Source organism: Mixophyes fleayi, chromosome 2 (assembly GCF_038048845.1).
Source record: "Mixophyes fleayi isolate aMixFle1 chromosome 2, aMixFle1.hap1, whole genome shotgun sequence".
NCBI classification, from domain to species: domain Eukaryota; kingdom Metazoa; phylum Chordata; class Amphibia; order Anura; family Limnodynastidae; genus Mixophyes; species Mixophyes fleayi.
In genome coordinates this window covers 11,642,809-11,663,371 of record NC_134403.1, presented here as the reverse complement: position 1 = coordinate 11,663,371, position 20,563 = coordinate 11,642,809, and the positions used below count along the sequence as shown (strand labels likewise).

Genomic DNA, 20,563 nt, shown 5'->3' with positions numbered 1-20,563 from the left:
AACAGGCACAGGGGGAGCCAGAAAGGTAAGGGGGAGAGCGAGTTAAGAGCGGGTGGTGGGGTTATGTGGATGGTTGGTATGCTTTGAGGAAGAGGTGGGTTTTGAGCGCACGTTTGAAGGAGCACAGAGTAGGAGAGAGACGGATGGAACGAGGGAGTTCATTCCAGTGAAGGGGGGCAGCGCGGGAAAAGTCTTGGATTCTGGAGTGGGAAGAGGTGATAAGAGTTGAGGAGAGGCGTCGATCGTTGGCCGAGCACAGGGAGCGGGCAGGAGTGTGAATGGAGAGGAGGCTAGAGATATAAGGGGCAGTAGAGTTGGAGAGAGCCTTGTAAGTGGTGGTGAGGAGTTTGAAAAGGATTCTGTAGGGGAAGGGGAGCCAGTGTAAGGCGAGGCAGAGAGGGGAGGCCGAGGAGGAGCGGCGTGAGAGGAAGATGAGTCTCGCGGCCGCATTGAGTATAGAGCGGAGGGGGGAGAGATGGGAGTGGGGGAGGCCAGTGAGGAGGAGGTTTCAGTAATCCAGGCGGGAGATGATATAGATATAAGATCAGAAAATGCAGGTACTCACACAAGCCAAGTCCTATCTTCGTGCAGTCAGTCAGTCTCTTAGTAACGGTCAGACATCTGAGGTCTGGGCTAGAGCAATCCAAAGTCCAGAATAAAATTGCGGCAAGAAACAAACAGTAGGCATCACAGAGGCTCAGTGTGACTGAGTAACTGGCACAGCAGTATGGAACTTCCTGCACTATAAAGACATTCAGGAATGGCTGAAGGGTGATCACATAATTGAACTGCACTGTCTGCCTTGTGGCATCCACATGAACAGCCAAGAAAAGAGGAATAGGATTGCGGTGGGGAGTGTCTGTGCTCACCGCTCAATATGTTTTCAACCTCTCAGTATGAATATCAATAGAGGAACCCAGGACCTCCCCTCAGGACCATATCCTTTTCAATTTATAAAGTAATGACTAAGACCACTTGGAATCTATTATTGTCTCAATTTCATATTCAGACTAATCATCAACAAAAACTAGGAGTGGCTTGGACGGCCTTTTAAAATACTTTGAATGGAAAACCATTTTTAACATATAAATATGGAATGTCCTGGGAAAACAGTAAATCTAGCTGAAATGAAACTGGATTTATTTACCTAATAATCTAGTGAGACCCTATATATATATATATATATATATATATATATATATATATATATATAGGTTCTAATTTACCAAAGAGTTACAGACTTGATATTCCTCGTAGAAAGTTAGACTTTATCACAAAATTTAAACTTCAAATTAACATATACTGCGGAAAAATAATAAAATATTTTAATAAAAAACATAAATGTATAATGCTAAAAGAATACAACATATACACAAATCTAAATATAATGCAATATAGTGCTAAATGACTAGGAGCACCTGTGTCATATATTGCAACTTGTAGGCACAATCAAATAAGCATAGAGAGTCTCTCAACGCAATATAATGGAAAAGAGTCCTCTAATACATGTAAATATCCTTCAGAGTAAAAAATAAATACAAAGTGTCCAGGGATCAGATTTAAATTGATTCCTCTGAGTTAAATAGAATGAAATAAGTATATAAAATATTTTATTATATTTCCGCAGTGTATGTTAATGTGTGGTTCAGGTATACCCTTACATTTGCATTTTTTTTATATTTGTTTTGTTGAGGGATCGTAGACCCCTTGCAACTGGTGAACCTGACTGCAGCCTATCAAGCGCCGAATAATATATTGTGCTTGTTTAAACTTCAAATGCTTACGATGGTTATCAGCAAAACACTTAAACTGAAAAACTGAGGGTGTCAACGATAACTGAACCTTTCTCCATATTGATTTCAGCAGCTGAGCAGTCTGTCTCACCTCAGGACAACTGTACAACAGAGATGGAGAATGACGCTGAGTGAAGTACATGGACACAGCAGAAAGGTGAGATACCGGGTGAGTACGTTTTTTGCGATGGTGCAAATAGCGACAATCAATATAGCGACAAAAGAATGCCGATTAGAACAATCCCGAATGCAGGAAATCCAATCTTACCATAAAAAAGACACGCAACATCACCGACATGCCTCCTATACATTCTGAATGAATGCTGGCAGTTGTAAAAGACATCAATTAAAATGGCGAGAGTTCGATTTCAGGAGTTCAGGATCGGATCCTGCCGCCTCTAACCAATCATTCTGTAGCGGAAAATGCGATTACTGGTTATGTCCTGTCAGTACCTCGAGCTGACGAGATTTCACAGGTTTATAGGGAAGTAAAACATTGCGGATTACCTGGAAGTGTGCGCAGATGCAGATCACGGGAAGCTCCAAAGGGAGTTCATGCTGAATTGTATTCCCTCATGTGAGTTAGAAATATACCAACTCAGATACTGATTGGTCTGTTCAGTTTGACTATTAGTCTGTGGATGATATGTGAAAGAAAATTATAGACCCCTATATTTGAACAAAATGCTCTCCAAAACCCAAAAACAAGTTGTGAACCTTTATCAGAAACAGTATTGTCTGGGTTACTATGAAGCCTGACCATGTGATGGGCCGGAGTTTTAGCAGCAGGTAATCCAGTAAGAGGCACGAAATGCGTCATAAACCTATCCAATCCTAGCAAACGGTATTAAAACCTTTAGACAAAGTTATTTCCACAATAAAATCCAGGGATAAATGTGTCCATGACTTATTGGGTACAGGTCAAGGCATCAATTTACCTAAAAGAAGACACCTAGGATTTTTATTTCTAGCACAACCCTGACAGGTGAGGACAGATTCTCTGACGTTCTTTGTTAAAAAAAAAACGCCACCAAACCACTCAGGACAATAATTTATTAGGGAAACCAGGATAAGCCGAGAGTTTAATGTCACAAACCTCAGGCAAAACTTCCTGACTAAGATCTATAGGGAATCTTGCAGCGGTCACCTGCCCTGCCGAAGAGGTCATAAATGGGTCTCAGCTGACATGACCCTGTCTGGATCATAGAGAAGACATAGAGATACTAAAAAGTCATTCACAGAAGAAAATTCTGGAGCTTGAGGTTCAAGGCCAAAGCCTCGAGATTTCAGATCCCTTTACAATAGTGAATGTTATTCCCACTGTTGTTGGAAACTTGAGCAGTAAGATAAACTAATTTACAAGTTTCACACAAGTTTCTAACTAATTTATCATCACAAGAAAAACTTTCACGCAAATTCAATTTGGGTTCCGTTAACCTGGCAAAAGGAACCTGAGGAACTCTTGAACCTTCTTCCTGCGTTGCGACTCTAGTAGACAGGTCCAGTAACATCATGTGATCACACTGCAACAAATCACTATTAAATGTGGCCCTGCTCGCTAGGAGCCTCCTGATAGTCTGCTAGGCTTATTTTCCTCTCTCGCCGTTCCACCTCTGTATCCTCACTCTACCAAGCCCTTCACTGGCTCCCCTTCCCCTACAGAATCCTTTTCAAGCTCCTCACTCTGACTTACAAGGCCCTCGCCAACTCCACTGCTCCCTACATCTCTAACCTTATCTCTATTCACACTCCCTCCCGCTCACTGCGATCGTCCAACGATCGTCGCCTCTCTTCCCCTCTGATTACCTCCTCTCACGCACGTATCCAAGACTTCTCCCGCGCCGCTCCCCTCCATTGGAACAAGCTCCCCCGCTCCATCAGAACTTCCCCTAATCTGTCCTCTTTCAAACGAACATTAAAAACCCACCTTTTCCTTAAAGCCTTCCAGTCTCATGCCTAAACTCCCACCGGTCGGCTACCTCTCTTTCTCATCCCTTCCTCTCCCTTCTCCCCCTTCCTCGACTCCGTCTCCGTTTCTCCCGTCTCTCCGTCTCATCCATGTGTCTGTCTGTCTTCCCCTCCCTTTAGATTGTTCGCTCCTTTGAGCAGGGCTCTCCTACCTTCTGTTTCCATCACTTTTAACTGCGCTCTCCAGCTACTCAGCTCACCTCCTCTCAGTCCCTCTGCCCTCTGTCTCCTCTCGCTTCTCTCCGCTCCCCTCAGTGACTCTCAACCTGTCATCCGTGCCCACCCTCTTGGGCCATAGTTACCTGCCTATTCTCACTTTTCCCCTCCCTCCCTCTCTTTCATGCTGTGCCTGAGCCCCCAGAGTTATAGTGATTACTGTTACTTGTACTGTGCTGTTTCACCTTGTACTGTGCCATTGTTTGTCCTTGTACGGCGCTACGGATACTTTGTGGCGTCCTATATATAAAAATTAATAATAATAATAAAATAGTCTCCATGCTCTTTTTAGTGCAAGGAGCTCAGAATTTCTGTGCAGAATATAAGTGCAGTCATGGTGTTGCTGTGCCAATTTTATCTTTTCTTGATTCTGACCTCTGTCTTAGTTCCTGACTACTCTCCAGGCTGCTGCCTGCCCTGACCTCTGCTCTTACCTTGTATTGGATTGACCTTTGCTGTTGTGCCACCTGCCCTGCATTTGTCTGGGTATAGACCTGCCCTGTCTATTCTTGGCATCCCTGTCTTTACTGATCTACTTCCTGTGCTGACCTCATCGCTGGATACTTTTCCTGTACCTGTTGAATCTCCATCTGGAGATCTTTCTCCGGCTGTATATACCTTTGTGTAAGATCTGTAGCAGAGTTACAGATCTTACACAAAGGTATATACATCCGGAGACAGATCTCCAGATGGAGATTCAACAGGTACAGGAGAAGTATCCAGCATCTTCAGTTCCAGCCTGCTACAGTGCGGTTTCTCCTTCTAGTACATTCATGTGGGGTCTGACAGAGTACCGGCGAGTGCTGCTAGCTCTATAGGCATTTAAAAGTGAACAGCACAGGCTTTTAAAGGTGACCAACACAGCCTGTTTTTTGTTCTTCATCTCAGTTCATCTGAGTTTCATTCTATGTGACCCTTAGAAGAAATAGGGCTGCAGAACCCAGGAATATATGTGCATTCTGTTCACATGTAACTGAAAGGAAGGTTAAACTCTGAGGAATCCAAAGTACAAAGCAGCTTCCTCTGTTCAGCTTTCTTAAGGCTGTTTCTTCTGCCCCCTGAGTAAATTAAGCTATTAGCAAATCATTGTACTTCCAATCATGTGTAAATACGCTGGACAGTTGCCAGCACATTGGCTACCATGACTACAGTTAGAAACTGACTTTGAGTGAGAGGCGATTGTTGGAGGATATTCGTAAGGAGATAGAGTTACTTAGTTACATAGTTGGTAAATTTAATAACAAAATGCAGGTCCTGCAAGTTCAGCTCTTCATAACTTCTAACTGTGCTGTTCTAGATGAAGGCAAAATAAATACTTGACAGTTGTCAATTTGGCATAACAGGGAAAATCCTTCCTGTCCCCACACATGGAAATAGGATAAATCCTCTGGATCTATCCATCCATAATGTGCTCTACTAATTACAGCTACAGATAGGATCCGATTCATTTTGACATTCTGGCAGTGAATTTCTTATCACCCCTCCATGTGATAAGGAAATTCACAACTCTACTACCCTTACAGTAAAAACGCTTATTTTGCTCATAGTGAAACCGTCTTTCTTCCATTCGCATGTGATGAACCCTTGTCCTTAGTATGATTCTCGTTCAAAAATTAATAAGAGAGCTTGCAAAATAACAGGAACTCAACTGAGTCTCAGCTGTCTAAACAACAGTCATTATTAACATGTATTTATATAGCTCCACCATATTCTGAAGCACTTTACAATAAGCAGTAGACACACATACAGTATTAACACACGGACGGTATTAACACACAAAGAGGTAAGAGGGCGCTGCTTACAATCTATAGCAAAATAGATCATACTTGCCAACTCTCCCGGAATGTCCCAGAGACTCCTGAAATTCGGGCCAATCTCACGGACTCCTGGGAGAGCTGGCAAATCTCCTGCATCCCGCACCTGGCACCCCAAAATGATGCGATTCGCGGGGAATTGCATCATTTTGGCCCCGCCCCCAGCGACAAACCGGCATTTCCGTTGCGGGCGGAGCCAATATGACACGATTGGCTCCGCCCTCCAGGCACGCCCCTCTCCCGGAAAAAGGAAGTAGACAGTAGGTAAGTATGCGTTAGATACATTAGAGTAAGTGCCACATATCACATATTGGTCCAGTCAGATAGCAATAGGAGAAAGTGCTTAGTGGGGCTATGTGGTCCAGTGACACAACATTGTTGGTGTGGGAGTCAGTAGGTTAGGAAGACAAATCGGTAATGAATTGAGTTTTCAGAGAACAGGGCATCAATATATAAGATGTTGTACTGCAGTGGAACAAACTATTAGGTGCATTGTTACTTTGCTCACATTTTAAAGACATTTTTAAAATGAGATAGTGAACTAAACCAACAAACCTGGACTCCTGCATGAGACATAAATATCTGAGCTTTGGACTCCCGAGCAAGTTCTAGGATGGTGGTTTTTCCGAATTTCGGAGACACGTGGATCAGGAGCATTTCAGATCGTTTCTCATCATTACTATAGCATTCAGAAAATACTCCTAAGCAAAGATGCAGAAAATGCATCAGAACAGGCCAGATAAAAAGATAATCAGGGAAGAGAAAGATATTGGTGGTAGGTTATCATATTAACCATCAATTACTGGGGTACAGTTATAATCTTACCCACAGCTCGTTCCTCATACACATCAGCCAGTGTCTTCATTTCCTCGATGTTCTCACTGTCCTCCTCCTCTTTAGCCAGAGCTTTCAGAATCTTGGTGCAAGCGAGGGCCCCGGCTACACAGTCTGGAGTCTGCAGGGAATAGAGGACAACTTACTATGCAAATCAGATGAGCAATCCAAAATCCTTAGCACAATCCACAAATTAATACATATACATTTATATACTTAACAATAATTCATGTAAATGTCCATAAGTACCACGAGTATAAGTGGAAATATATTGTACTATTATGAAGAGATTAGATTACTGGAGCCTTTATCAGAGATGAGTACAGATGGTAGAGATGTGTCTTGAGGTAATGAAAACCTGTATTCAGGTGTTAATATAAGGGGATAAAATGGAGAGAGGGAGAACTTGTCTTCTGAATGCTGCATTGTAGAGATCCACGGGATTTATTGGAAGCTCCGGGGTAAATGGGTCACAGCTAAAACACTGTAAGTACATTCATAGATGTACTGCATATTTCATTTTGGATCCTATTTGTCCGACTTATGCATATGTAGGTGAACGTCTGTTTCCTTGGGCCTGATTCATTAAGGATCTTAACTTAAAATGCTTCTTATTTCAGTCTCCTGGACAAAACCATGTTACAATGCAAGGGGTGCAAATTAGTGTTCTGTTTTGCACATAAGTTAAATACTGACTGTTTTTTCATGTAGCACACAAATACTTCATAGCTTATTTGTACACTGAGATTTAAAGTTGATATTTGTGTGCTACATGAAAAAACAGTCAGTATTTAACTTATGTGCAAAACAGAATACTAATTTGCACCCCTTGCATTGTAACATGGTTTTGTCCAGGAGACTGAAATAAGAAGTTTCTTAAGTTAAGATCCTTAATGAATCAGGCCCCTTGTTTGGAAAGTAACCTCATAAATGTGCTCTTCACCACAGTTCCGCACCATTGCAGGTAAGATGGAAATGGTGGAACAGTAAAAACATCACGTCAAAGTTCTTCCTGCTAGCGGTTTGGGGTGACCACCTTAGTTAAACTTGACATTATTTTCTAAAAAAATATTGTTCATTGCAACCTAATTGCTGTCTTACATAAATCATAGGATTGATGGGGCATCAGGGCTGTTATCTGTGTTGCATTTCAGCATTTTAATATTATAAGTTCATGTTTTAGTTTGCATAAAAATGTAAATACCTGTAAAATGTGCATCAATTTACTGTAAAAAGGGGCTTATTGAAAGTTGCACTTAGTGTGTAATGAGTAAGGGGAGAGTACAAGAAGAAAGAGTCAATGAAGAGAGTACATTAGTCATAGGAAGCAGAAGGAATCGAAGGTCTTAATACCAGACTCCAGATGATCTCTGCAAGCTCCGCTCGATGCTGGACAATACACCAGATGAGAAGATCACATACAGGGTTGTCCAAGTGTTGAGGGTCTTGAAATTTCTTCATTACATCCACTTTTCCATTCATCTGAAAATTTAAAAGAAAATGTGCCTGTGAAGATACCGGGTTTTCTGGCCCAATTCTACCCACTACAAGCTGGCTGGCCACCCAGGGATGCCATACTATCATCATCACCATTTATTTATATAGCGCCACTGATTCCCCAGCGCTGTACAGAGAACTCACTCACATCAGTCCCTGCCCCATTGGAGCTTATAGTCTACATTCCCTAACACACATTAGGGTCAATTTGATAGCAGCCAATTAACCTAGCAGTATGTTTTTGGAATGTGGGAGGAAACCAGAGCACTCGGAGGAAACCCACGCAACACAGGGAGAACACAGAAACTCCACACAGATAAGGCCATGGTCGGGAATTGAACTCATGACCCCAACAAATCACTAGATTATTATGTACACACAGTGAATAAATGCCTGGCAGGTTTACCATATCATCTGTCCCTTACCGCACTAGTTTAAGGAGTTACAGTTACCTGCTGTCCAGACTTGACAAGCCGAGGATCTGTCGTTGTATTTCACCAGCCACCCTGCAGCTTCCAGCCATCAATTCTCAGAATGAACATCACCTCCCTCCTGAAGTGGCTCCCTATATCTAGGGTCAAATTTCCACAGTGCTTTTTCCTCCGTGGTGAAACCCCTGGGTCTCTCCTTGTTAAACATTGGTGAGTCCTGGACTAGGGGGTTGGAGAGGGGAGTGGATATGAGCTGTACTTCCACAGAAACTCCCCTGCCAGATTGTAGACCAAGTAGTCTTGTGAGAACAATGGATACTAGATAGCTTTCCCCCTCACCAGTTTTTTTGCAACCTGATCCTTACCCATAACTCCCCTGGCTTCACTTTTAGGACAATGAATAACAACCTCACTGCCACATCAACAATATACAATAAACAATATACATATTTACAGTGAGCTACAATGTCCCCTTATCCACATGTAATTAGACACTGCAGTTGTACTCTGTTGAGCTGGGGAACAAAAAGCAAGGGCTATAAAAAGTACTTGCTATAATCCACATTATGTGAAAAACAAGGGATAGGCTGGTTGAAGTGTTACCAAACTCATTTCGTCACAGTGCCTCTAAGATGATTTCAACAAAGAAAAAACCGAAAACATAAATAGCTTAATTTTCTTTCCCTTATGTCTCTCTGGCTAGCAGAAATACTGAGATGTAGTCATCTGGGTGATGAGTCACTCTGGGTCTCTCTTCCCCCCGTCCACCCTTCCAGTCGGGGTCCCTCAGGGCTCTGTTTTGGGACCCTTACTCTTCTCTCTATACACCTCTTCCCTAGGTGAACTTATCAGCTCCTACGGCCTCAACTATCATCTCTACGCTGACGACACTCAAATCTACCTCTCCTCTCCTGATCTCTCTCCTTCCCTCCTCTCTAGGGTGTCCGCCTGCCTCTCTGCCATCTCCTCCTGGATGTCCTCTCGATTCCTCAAACTTAACCTCACCAAAACCGAACTCATAGTCTTCCCTCCCCCTCGCTCCCCGCCCCATTCGGACCTCTCTATCACTGTCGACAACACCTCAATCTCCCCTGTCCCCCAACTTCGCTGCCTCGGGGTCATCCTCGACTCCTCTCTCTCCTTTGGCCCCCACATTCTCTCTCTTGCTAAATCCTGCCGCTTCCAGCTGCGGAACATCGCTCGCATCCGGCCCTTCCTTTCCCAAGATGCCACTAAATGCCTCATTCACTCCCTGATCATCTCCTGCTTGGACTACTGTAACCTCCTCCTCACTGGCCTCCCCCACTCTCACCTTGCTCCCCTCCGATCTGTACTTAACGCTGCCGCTAGGCTTATCTTCCTTTCTCGCCGCTCCTCTTCTGTCTCCCCCCTCTACCAATCCCTTCACTGGCTCCCCTTACCCTACAGAATCCTGTTCAAGCTCCTCACTCTTACATACAAGGCCCTCGCCAACTCCACAGCACCCTACATCTCCTCCCTCCTCTCTATTCATGCTCCATCCCGCCCTCTCAGATCGGCCAATGACCGTCGCCTCTCTTCCCCCCTGATCACCTCCTCCCACGCGCGTATCCAAGACTTCGCCCGCGCTGCCCCCCTCCACTGGAACAAGCTCCCTCCCTCCATCAGAACTTCCCCCAATCTGTCCAGTTTCAAACGGTGTTTAAAAACCCACCTTTTTCTTAAAGCCTTTGAGTCTCCTACTTAACTCCCTACCTGCTCTTCTGACTCTACCCCTTCATTCCCCTTTCATTAATTCCCCTCCCCCTCTCTATTCCTCCTTCTCTCCCTCTCTCCCCTGTGTCTCTCTGTCAGTCTACCCCACCCCTTAGATTGTACGCTCCTTTGAGCAGGGTCTTCTCTCCTCCTGTCTTCTCCACTTTCAACTCTGCTCGCCAGCTTCCCTGCTTCCTCCTCGAGGACCCTCTTCCCCCGCCCCCTCTCACTCCCTCCTCTTCCCCCTGGGGGTCTCCCTCTCATCCGTGCCCTCCCTCCTAGGTGCCATTGTTGGCAGACCATCCCCTCTCCTCTTCCCCCCTCTAGCTGTGCCCTGAGATCACTGAGTTATTGTGATTATTGTTTACTGTACTGTGCTGTCTCACCTCGTATTGTAATTTCGTTTGTCCCTGTACGGCGCCGCGGACACCTAGTGGCGCCCTATAAATAAAAATTAATAATAATAATAATAATAACCTGGAATTATATTTCTCTAGACTGTGTTTTTTTTACAAGCCTTCAAAAACAAGAAGTTTGATAGACCCCTTTATCGTCTCTACATATCTTCTGTAGAAGGTGTAATAATATGTGGAGAAGACCTTTCAATATCATGATGTTGGGTAATATGAATCAGATACAAATGTCACTGTTAGGAAGTAATAGCTATTGTGACATCATATATTTTTATGTTGTATACACCCAAAACACCCAAATCGTATTGCTCACCCTGATGTTAACATTAGCTAGGCTTTGCATGCGATGATGCTTTGCTTCAGGGTACAGTGGGTCTGTAAGATCTCCCAGAAGTTCCTGTAGGACGTGGGACACATGATGTAATTCAACAGTGGAGCGAACAATTTCCCTTGATCCCTCAACAGTGGCCATTCTCTCCAATTTGCTGTGAATCAGACTGGACGGGTCGGTGTTATTGTACAAGTATGTCAGCGTATCCCAGGTGAGGAACTCTGAGAGGCTCACTCCATGCTCCAGGAACAAACGGACAAAGGCAGGTTTATCTTCAATTAGTGCCAATTTTAGACATGGGTAAAGGTCAGAATGCTGCAACACAGATGAAATCTATTAGAAAGTGTAACATTAATCATTAAACAAGCAATTTGTAAAATGGATGGACTGAACAGGAGGCTTTGAACTTTCTAGTCACAGAATCTGGATAGGTGATTCCCATACCGAAAAACTTCCAAATACTGCGAACACAACATAACCCTCCTCTGAAAAGGGCAATCTCCATTTTCAAGTAGGTCATATGAATAACTTGACTAGGTGACTCTACAAGTTAATTAAGAAAAAATACTGATTACAACAGCTTCAACCTCTGCGTATCTCGAACCCTAATCCTAGTCTCTATCGAAGCCCCAACCCAATATCTAATGTTAGGGCCAACGTTAGCTGAAGCCTTAAATCCCACCCTAAAATATCTATGCTTCAAACACCCCTTACATGGTCTATATATTATATGGGTAATATATCTATATATCTATCTTTAAATATATGTTTGTGTTGTAGTGCAAAATTATTGAGAATCCTCTATGTCTATTTCCATCATTTGGGGTATGATAGCTCCATAGCTACTCTGTAATCTTATTTATAGCCTGTGAGTCATGTAACTCATGTGAAAGAAATACAATATGAGGGTAACAATGATCAATACAGAGGTCAGGGGTGAGAATGAACAAAAGGTAAGTCAGAAAGCACATTATGAGCTATAGGGGTAATGCTGCACAATAAGAGAGGTCACGGGTGCCAATGAGCAATATGTAAGTCAGAAAGAACATTATGATGAGTAGTGATGACAATGAGCAATACGAGAGGTCAGGATGAAAAAGAACAATATGAGGGTCATACCTTCCATGTCCAGTCTTCAGTAAAAATCTGAGTCTCTGCAATATCTGTCCGGTTCCAGGAAACAGCAAGTTTTAGCTGATGATCCCAGTTCTCCTGCCCATAGTGATCGGTACTGCGAGATGCTGAGACACAAATGATCACTCGTAATTACCGTAATCCTAACTCTGATTTAATGATACACCAATCATCCCTTATAACAACTGCAGTAACACTTCATTGTTATTTACCAGACTAATCTCAATCATCATATCTGAGGACATGTCTGCAGATTATGTGCAAAGATCTCCCAGGAATGACCATTGTCATCTAATATAAGTAATATATCCAATAAGGATGAGATGACCTCTCAGTATGAAGCATTGGAGAAGATCATTAGATGGAGGTATGTATTTTTATTTATGGTTTCCTCCACCATCTGGAATATCACTGAATAGCCCACCACACACTCTAACCTTTTAATAATGCTTGAAGAATAGCTACGTCCATCCCTTGATCTCCCACTCTCTCTTCCCGAAGGATGGTCAGCAGAGAACCCATGCGGACGATATCTTGGATCTGTGGGACAAGAGGAAACAAGTGTAAAGAAAATTATTATAATATTATAAGCCATGAAACGTAACAGAACTCTCTCTACCAGTATTGTATACGAGGGACCAGGGCCAGTGAATGCATTCTGGGTGCCCTAGGCACCCTCCCAGAAGCCACTCTGACCACCCCACCAGCTCGGTGCTGCTACTCCCCACACCTAATGAGGGACACCATCTTTTCAAGCGCTTGGCACATAACCCAGTACCACACTCCTAGTCCATTACAAAATCAGGTGTTGGAATATTCAGTTGATTCATTGTGATCTCGGCTGTGAATTTCTTAAAAAGCTGCATAGAAAGGGCACATTTTGTGCCGCATCTGAAAGGGACTCAGCACTTGGGCATTGCTAATAAATACTTCCACTAACTCTTCACTCATTCAGCAGCAAGAAAATGTAATATGTTCAAGAATAAATATACTGTATGAGTGTGCTCACAACATCTTCCAGTGTAACTAACGTAATAATGGGATTCAGGAAACTGTCACCAAAAGTCCCTCCCAAGAAAAGAGAAAATCTATATTGTCGGGAATGACACAGACACTTTTTGAAAACTGCAACTTCTGTAGAGAAATTACTGGAAACAGCTGAAGTTCCCTACAGTTTGTTCACCTTATTGTGATCCGCTGGGATATTGGCAGAAGAAAGTTTAATAGAGACCATACTTATACAAATTTTCAACTAAGAGACCTTCATGCCCATGTTCCAGTGCATTGTCTGAATACCTTTCTAAATTATTACAGAAAAGTGGGGTGAGTTGTCCCCAAAAATGTTGTAACACCAATATTCATACAAATAAATGACCCTTATTATTCCCCAATTTCAGCACCCGTTTTTGTACAAACAAGTTCCAAAAACAACATGTACGCTATGTAAAATCACTGTACCACAAAAGCTTTAATATTACATTGATTTGGAGCAAATAAATATTAAGCAAGAAGAAAAAATGAGCGAAATATTGTGAAATTTTGCATAGATTGAGTATCGCAGAGGGGGAAAGTTCAGCTTGATACAAAGTTATGTTTTGTTTCACCATTAGGATTGGACAGAGCTGTGCAGGGCTGGTGCTAGCTCTAGGAGCACTCACTCCTACTGGTAAATGCTGCCCCAACCCACGCTGCTCTGTACCTCAGCAGGTGAGAGGTGCGGCATCCTCTGCTCCTCAGAGTGGTTGTGGTGCTTCATATACATACATGGAGGAACAGCAGCACCACAAGCATGGGTAAGAAGGTAAGGAGCTGCTGGCTGCTTCTCCATGTCAGTGGCCGATGTTTTATGTGGGGGCACCTCAGGGGAAGGTCTGATGTGAGACTGAATGTCACTCATTCTGTGATTTAGGCCCCACCTCACCACTGGTGCCATAGGCAACCACCCAGCGCAGGTCTTGGTGCTGTGTAATTAAAACAAATAAATACTGAAGAAATGGTTAGCAGGCTATCCCAATTGCTCAACCATTAAAAGTGTTGGCTTTGTCTGGTTTCCACTATTAAAACCACAAGCAAGGAGTCCCCCTGCAATAGTGAACACCAACGTCAGGCTGGGTGATGCAGAAGTTGTGCCTCTATGGGTGGGCTACAAGACACAGTGTAACCCCACAAGTCTTCTAGTGGCTTGTGCTGGGGTTCTCACAGCCCCCTGGGCTGTGCAGATGGGGCTAATTAGCAAGATTGTGGACCCTGAAGTTGCAAATTCCTCACATCTGTGATCCAAGTATAAGGTCCCTAAGACCATTTGCCAGTATACCAAAATAGTAAACAAAATAGAATTACACAATTTACAACTTAACTTAATTAATGAGTACACCAAAACCCTAGTTCAGAGCTTCTACAAATACAAACAATAGGTAAAAATGATTTCTTATACCAGCAAGTGACTAAAGTAAAACAAGTTTCTGTTTGACCAAGCGGTGCCAGTAGGAGCTGTGATGTAGCGATGACAAGTTGCTGAGAACCAGTGAAAGCCTACACTGTGTGGTGGGAGACGTGGTGGCACAGTAAAGCAAGGTGGATTACTGGGTGACAGAGTAAAACACTGCGGATGACAGGGTGGCACAGTAAAGCACTGCGGATGACAGGGTGGCACAGTAAAGCACTGCGGATGATAGGGAGGGACAGTAAAGCACTGCGGATGACAGGGTGGCACAGTAAAGCACTGCTGATGACAGGGGTGGCACAGTAAAGCACTGCAGATGACAGGGTGGCACAGTAAAGCACTGCGGATGACAGGGTGGCACTGTAAAGCACTGCTGATGACAGGGGTGGCACAGTAAAACACTGCGGATGACAGGGTGGCACAGTAAAGCACTGCTGATGACAGGGTGGCACAGTAAAGTACTGCGGATGACAGGGTGGCACAGTAAAGCACTGCTGATGACAGGGTGGCACAGTAAAGTACTGCGGATGACAGGGTGGCACAGTAAAACACTGCTGATGATAGGGAGTGACAATAAAGCACTGTGGATGATGGGGAGCACAGTATAGCATGGTGGGTGATGGGGAGACACATAAGCCCATTCCAACACAGGTGCAATTTATGAATCCAAAATTTAGTAAATTGGTTTTAATAGAATTACTTGATCTCCAACAACTGCTATCACCTTGCATAAATCATATGAAAGAACCAGTAAGTGCTCCAGCAGAACCAAGGTGCTATCAGGCAAGGACAGTACAGTTTCTTATGGGAGCTGCATTATATATTTAACATGGGGGTTGCATTATATATTGGGCTGGAGCAGAGCCGTAACTAGGGTGGTGCGGGCGGTGCCGTCGCCCAGGGCGCAAGCCCCAAGGGGGCGCAGCAGCCACCCGCTACCTAGCTCTTTTGTCAGTGATAAGAAAAGCCAGTGATAAGAAATGCCTTTGACTTCCGCAGTGGAACGCATGTGCGTTCCACAGACAGGAAGTTCGGCATTTGGAACGAAAATACCGAACTTCCTGTTTGTGGAACATGCGTTCCACTGCAGAAGTCAAAGAGGGTGCAGACCTTGGTAATGACACAGAAACCTGACTTGTTGTTGTGTCTCTGTGTGCGTGCGCTATTTTGTGAAAGGTTGCAGGACATGTGTGCGTTACACAGGTGGTGTATATATGTATATCAGGAGGGTCACTCCTTACCGATGCGCTGACAGGTACTAGACAGCTGGCCAGGATCTTTGCATAGATGTTCCGGTAGAAGGAGCATGCTGCCATGTCTGTATATCTCGGTGGTCTCCTACACGGTCCCTAGGTCCTGGTCACTTTTTCGGTCTCACACTCTCTTTCTCTCCTGCACTTTTTGCCGTCCTGCTCACATCCTCTACTGTCTTTAAATTGTCTGTCTCTTCCTTTCTCCTCCTTATACATCAGGTCTCCACCCACCTCCTGTATCCTAACTTCTTGCAGTCTCGCCGCTCAGTTACCACCTCAGTCTGACCCTCATTGCCCGTCTTCTTTTCCTGGTTCACACCTTCCTCCTCTGTCAGCTCTGCCTTCTTCTCACCTCCCATTTCTTTGCTACACCTCCTATTTTGTCACTACAGTTCTTGTACACCTGTCCTGCCTTTATGAAGCCTTACTCCATCTTCTGATGTCTCCCCCTCTTACTATGAGATACCCAGGAAGCGCTGTCTGGTACTTTTACATTTTTGTTTCAGGTATGGTCTTCTTGGAGATGATGTACTACAGTTCAAAGAAACTACAATTTGTTTTAAAGTTGTTAAAGAATATGAATAACTTCAATTTGGTTAGGTTCAGTTTATATGTCATACCCAACAACCTCCTTTGGAGTTCTCTATGTACCATCTATTTTTGAACTTTTTTATTATAGTTTTGCATTAATAATATTTCTCCCCTCCTTATTGTTTATGTTTTTATGTGCTAATGTTTTATAATATGACCCATGGTCTGCATTTATCTTTATACCTCTTTATTAGTTTACCTGCTATTTTGCAACCTGTTTTTCCTGTCACTGACTCTGCGCCTAACTTCTAGGGATAATTATCATAGTTGGTGTGATTTTTTCAGTAAAGTGCTAGCCACACCCACACATTAGGTTGGCCACACCCACTTGTCAAATGCCACTCCCACATAGATGGGGGGCGCCGGGGCCCTGTCTTGCCCAGGGCACTAAAATGTCTAGTTACGGCACTGGGCTGGAGGCTGTCTTATATATTGGACATGGGGCTGCATTATATATTGAGCCTGGAGGTTGCATTATATATTGGACAAAGGGCTTTATTATATAGTAGGCCACTGAATGGGAATGTACATGCTGCCAATATGAAACTAAGGAGAATGAAAATAAAAAAATTGAGACTCACTTTCTTGGTCCATGTGATAATCTGAGACTCCGTGAAACTGGAATACGTCTCCTGGAAATGGTTCTGTAGTTTCTCCTTGATGAGGGACATTGTAATTCTGGAAGAACCAAGATTTGCCACTTCTGCAATGATGTTTGCAACACGCCCAGATCCTTCCACGATGACACATGGCGTGTTATTACACATGGAGCTGTATACCGTCTGCAGAAATGACAATGTGCAGATTGGAGAGAATGGGAACATAGAAACTGGTGGAGGAAAATAAAGGAAAGGAATCTATATACTGGGGGAGAATAAAATCAAGGAAATATCCCAATATTGTCATGAATGAACCAAGTTAATGTCAGCTTTACAGACATGTGTCAACATTATCCAAACAACAAGACTGAGGTTCTCATCCAATCAGTGGCAGAGCAGAATAATGTTATATATGTTTGACTTCAGGATTCTGAGTATTGAATTCTAACAATTTCTAAGAAGAAGCTGGTGGGTTTAGCCCATTACTGACTCTTGGGGGAGCCTGGATCACACCAAAGAGAACTTACACTACATTTTGTCTCACCTGAATAGTATACATGATGTAGAGACACAATGAGAAAGCACGATCATTAGACTTGATGGGCGAACACAATAGGGAGACACAATGGGGAGACACGAAGAGGAAACATGGGGAGACAAGATGTGGAGACACAATGAGAAGGCACGATCATTGGACTTGATGGGAACACACAATAGGGGGATACAATGATGAAGCATGATGGGGAGACACAATAAGGCAACACAATGGGGAGACATGATAAGGAGACACAACGGAGACACAATGAGGAGACACAATGGGGAGACATTATGGAGAGGCATAATATGAGACACGAGGGGGAGACATGAAGAGGAGACATGAGGGAGACACGAAATGGAAACATGGGGAGCCATGATGAGGTGACACGATGAGTAGACACGGTGGATAGACTGAGTAAGGAGGCTAGATGTTAGGTCTTAGACATTGTTCTATACTCACATCTAGGGTTCCAGGGCCTCCTTACAGCACCACACATACAATAGGGATTTTTATTGCAGTCCCTGAAATAAAGACTTTAAAATGATTTTATGAAAGAAAAAAAACTTGTTAAACTCATATATTATTTTATCAATACTTGCTTATCCTATATATTATTGGTTATATTATATGTTATTTATATTATTGGATTAGTCAATTCTATATATTGTACGTTACTTTGTATATTATACAGCAAATATACACTATTTTTTTATTCTACAAATGTTCTGTGTTATTAAACAGTAGATTTATATGAGTTTTTTTAGGTGTTAATGTTGATTTAAATTGTCAGTAAATGACAAAACAAGTCTAAATAAGGAGCAGCAGCCCAAAACATATCACAAGTCCATCTCATTGGGGAAATAGTGTATTCGGGGACCCTTGGTGCTTCTGTGCCAGGCTCTTAGTCATGTGACCTGAAGAAGTCGTTTCCCTGTCTTAAGGCCACAGCATTTCTGTGTATAAGTGTAAATATGACAACTATGTTTTTTCACAGCTGACGTCAAAATTTCAACACTTCCAGAGGAACCATCAGGAGATAGAAAATGCTGCAAGATGCTCCCTTTGTAACTCCTCCAAAAGATTGTTTTAGGGCGTGTAACTGACATGGGCTTTGTCAGGTAATACAACAGTTTGGCGGGAGAGGCCATGGTCAGTCTTTACACCATTTTACATTCTCACTCCATTATTATTATTTATTTATTTATAAGGCACCACAGATTCCGTAGCGACGGATACAGAAGCAAGTAACAAATAGATGAGGTAATACATTAAGTAGCACAGATGAGTGTGAGTAATGCTATGGGGACTCACACAGAGTGCAGCAAAAGATGTGACAGGACGTACGAGGGACAGTAGCAGACATTGGACAATAAGTAGAGAGGACCCTGCTCGCGAGAGCTTAAAGGGAGGAGTGGTGAGAGACAGTAGGATCAACTTGGAGAAATTGGAGATGGCAGGTGAGGAAGACGAGATGATGGATAGAATGGTTAGGAGATGGTAGGATAGGCAAGCTTGAAAAGATGAGTTTTGAGATAGCATTTGAAGGACTGAAGGTTCGGGGAGAGTCAAGTGAGAATGGGTATTGAGTTTGAAAGATTAGGGGCAGCATGGTAAAAGTCTTGGAGGCGAGCATGGGAGGAGGTAATGAGAGGTGAATTGAGGTCAGAAGCGGAGTGGCCAGGTAGGTATGTACCTCAAGAGAAGGTCAGAGATGGAAGGGGTAGAAGTTTTTGTTGCTTTCTGACAGAGGAAGGGACGGATTTTCGTAATGTTACGGAGGCAGACGTGGCAGGATATAGTTAGGGACTGGATATGAGGGGTAAAGCTGTGGTTTGAGTTAAGGGTGACTCCAAAGCAGCGGGATTGGGTTACAGGAGAAAGAGTGATGTTGTCAGTCTAAATTAGAGATGGTCACTGACCCCCGTGTTTTGGTTTTGGATTCGGTTTTGGATCTGGATTACCGTCGTGTTTTGGTTTTGGTTTTGGTTTTGCAAAACCGCCATTGCGTGTTTTGGTTTTGGTTTTGTTTGGTTTTGTTTTGCTATTTTGTTGGAAAATACATGTTTTTGTGCCTAAAATAACCCAATTTAGTGCTCCAACTGTTTTAGAGATAAGTAATCTAATTGTTTAGGTAATAAATCATCCAAAAAAACTGTTTAATTCTTCGTTGGTAGGCCTTCATTTATTCTACACACAAAACAGATTGTCTTCCTCTCCATCTATGCATATTGGCAATGCAGCCATCGTCTTTGAATCTATATTACACCCTACACTTATAGTTAAATATGTAAAGAAATGGAAAAAGACAGTTTGCTTTCTGTCTCTATAGGCCCCCTCCACTTTTTAAAAAAAACAAAAAATTCAGCCATTATAGACTGTACAATATTAATTGACATGGAGAAAGCCAGTTTGGTTTCTGTCTCTCTAGGCCCCCTCCACTTGTATAAAATACCAAAAAATCCAGCGGTTATAGACTGTACAATATTAATTGACATGGAGAAAGCCAGTTTGGTTTCTGTCTCTCTAGGCCCCCCTCCACTTGTATAAAATACTAATAAATTCAGCCGTTATATACTGTACAATATAAATTGAAATGGACAAAGGCAGTTTGGTATCTGTCTGCATCAGATCCTCTCTCCACTAGGAGTAAAATAGAAAACTATTCAGCCGTTATATAATCTAGAATATAAATAGAAATTGAGAAAGGCAATTTGGTATCTGTCTGCATCATAATCATCAACATCATCATTAGCGCCCTCGTCGCCTACACAAATCTCCCCCTCATCCTCTTCTAATTCCAAAGTGGCATCCTCAATTTGGGTATCACCGGCTACACTCGGGCTATTAAGGCACACATCAGCAGAATGCTCACGATTAGACATCCCACTGTTGGATGGACTCTCCACAGGGATTGTTGTCATTTGTGAATCAGAGCAAATATTCTCCTGTAATGCCTCACTGTTATCTTGCAGCT

General features: G+C 43.0%; 1 protein-coding gene across 1 annotated transcript in view; it reads right to left on the bottom strand.

The window, feature by feature from the left end:
* The window catches only part of LOC142140692 (transient receptor potential cation channel subfamily M member 2-like), a 118,177-nt gene that overhangs the window by 80,762 nt on the left and 16,852 nt on the right, over positions 1 to 20,563 (bottom strand). Inside the window, 8 exon segments of the mRNA XM_075198480.1 lie at positions 6,347 to 6,492; positions 6,617 to 6,746; positions 7,979 to 8,107; positions 11,014 to 11,346; positions 12,151 to 12,272; positions 12,603 to 12,705; positions 17,034 to 17,234; positions 18,049 to 18,110. Coding sequence (XP_075054581.1) covers positions 6,347 to 6,492; positions 6,617 to 6,746; positions 7,979 to 8,107; positions 11,014 to 11,346; positions 12,151 to 12,272; positions 12,603 to 12,705; positions 17,034 to 17,234; positions 18,049 to 18,110 — 1,226 coding nt within the window.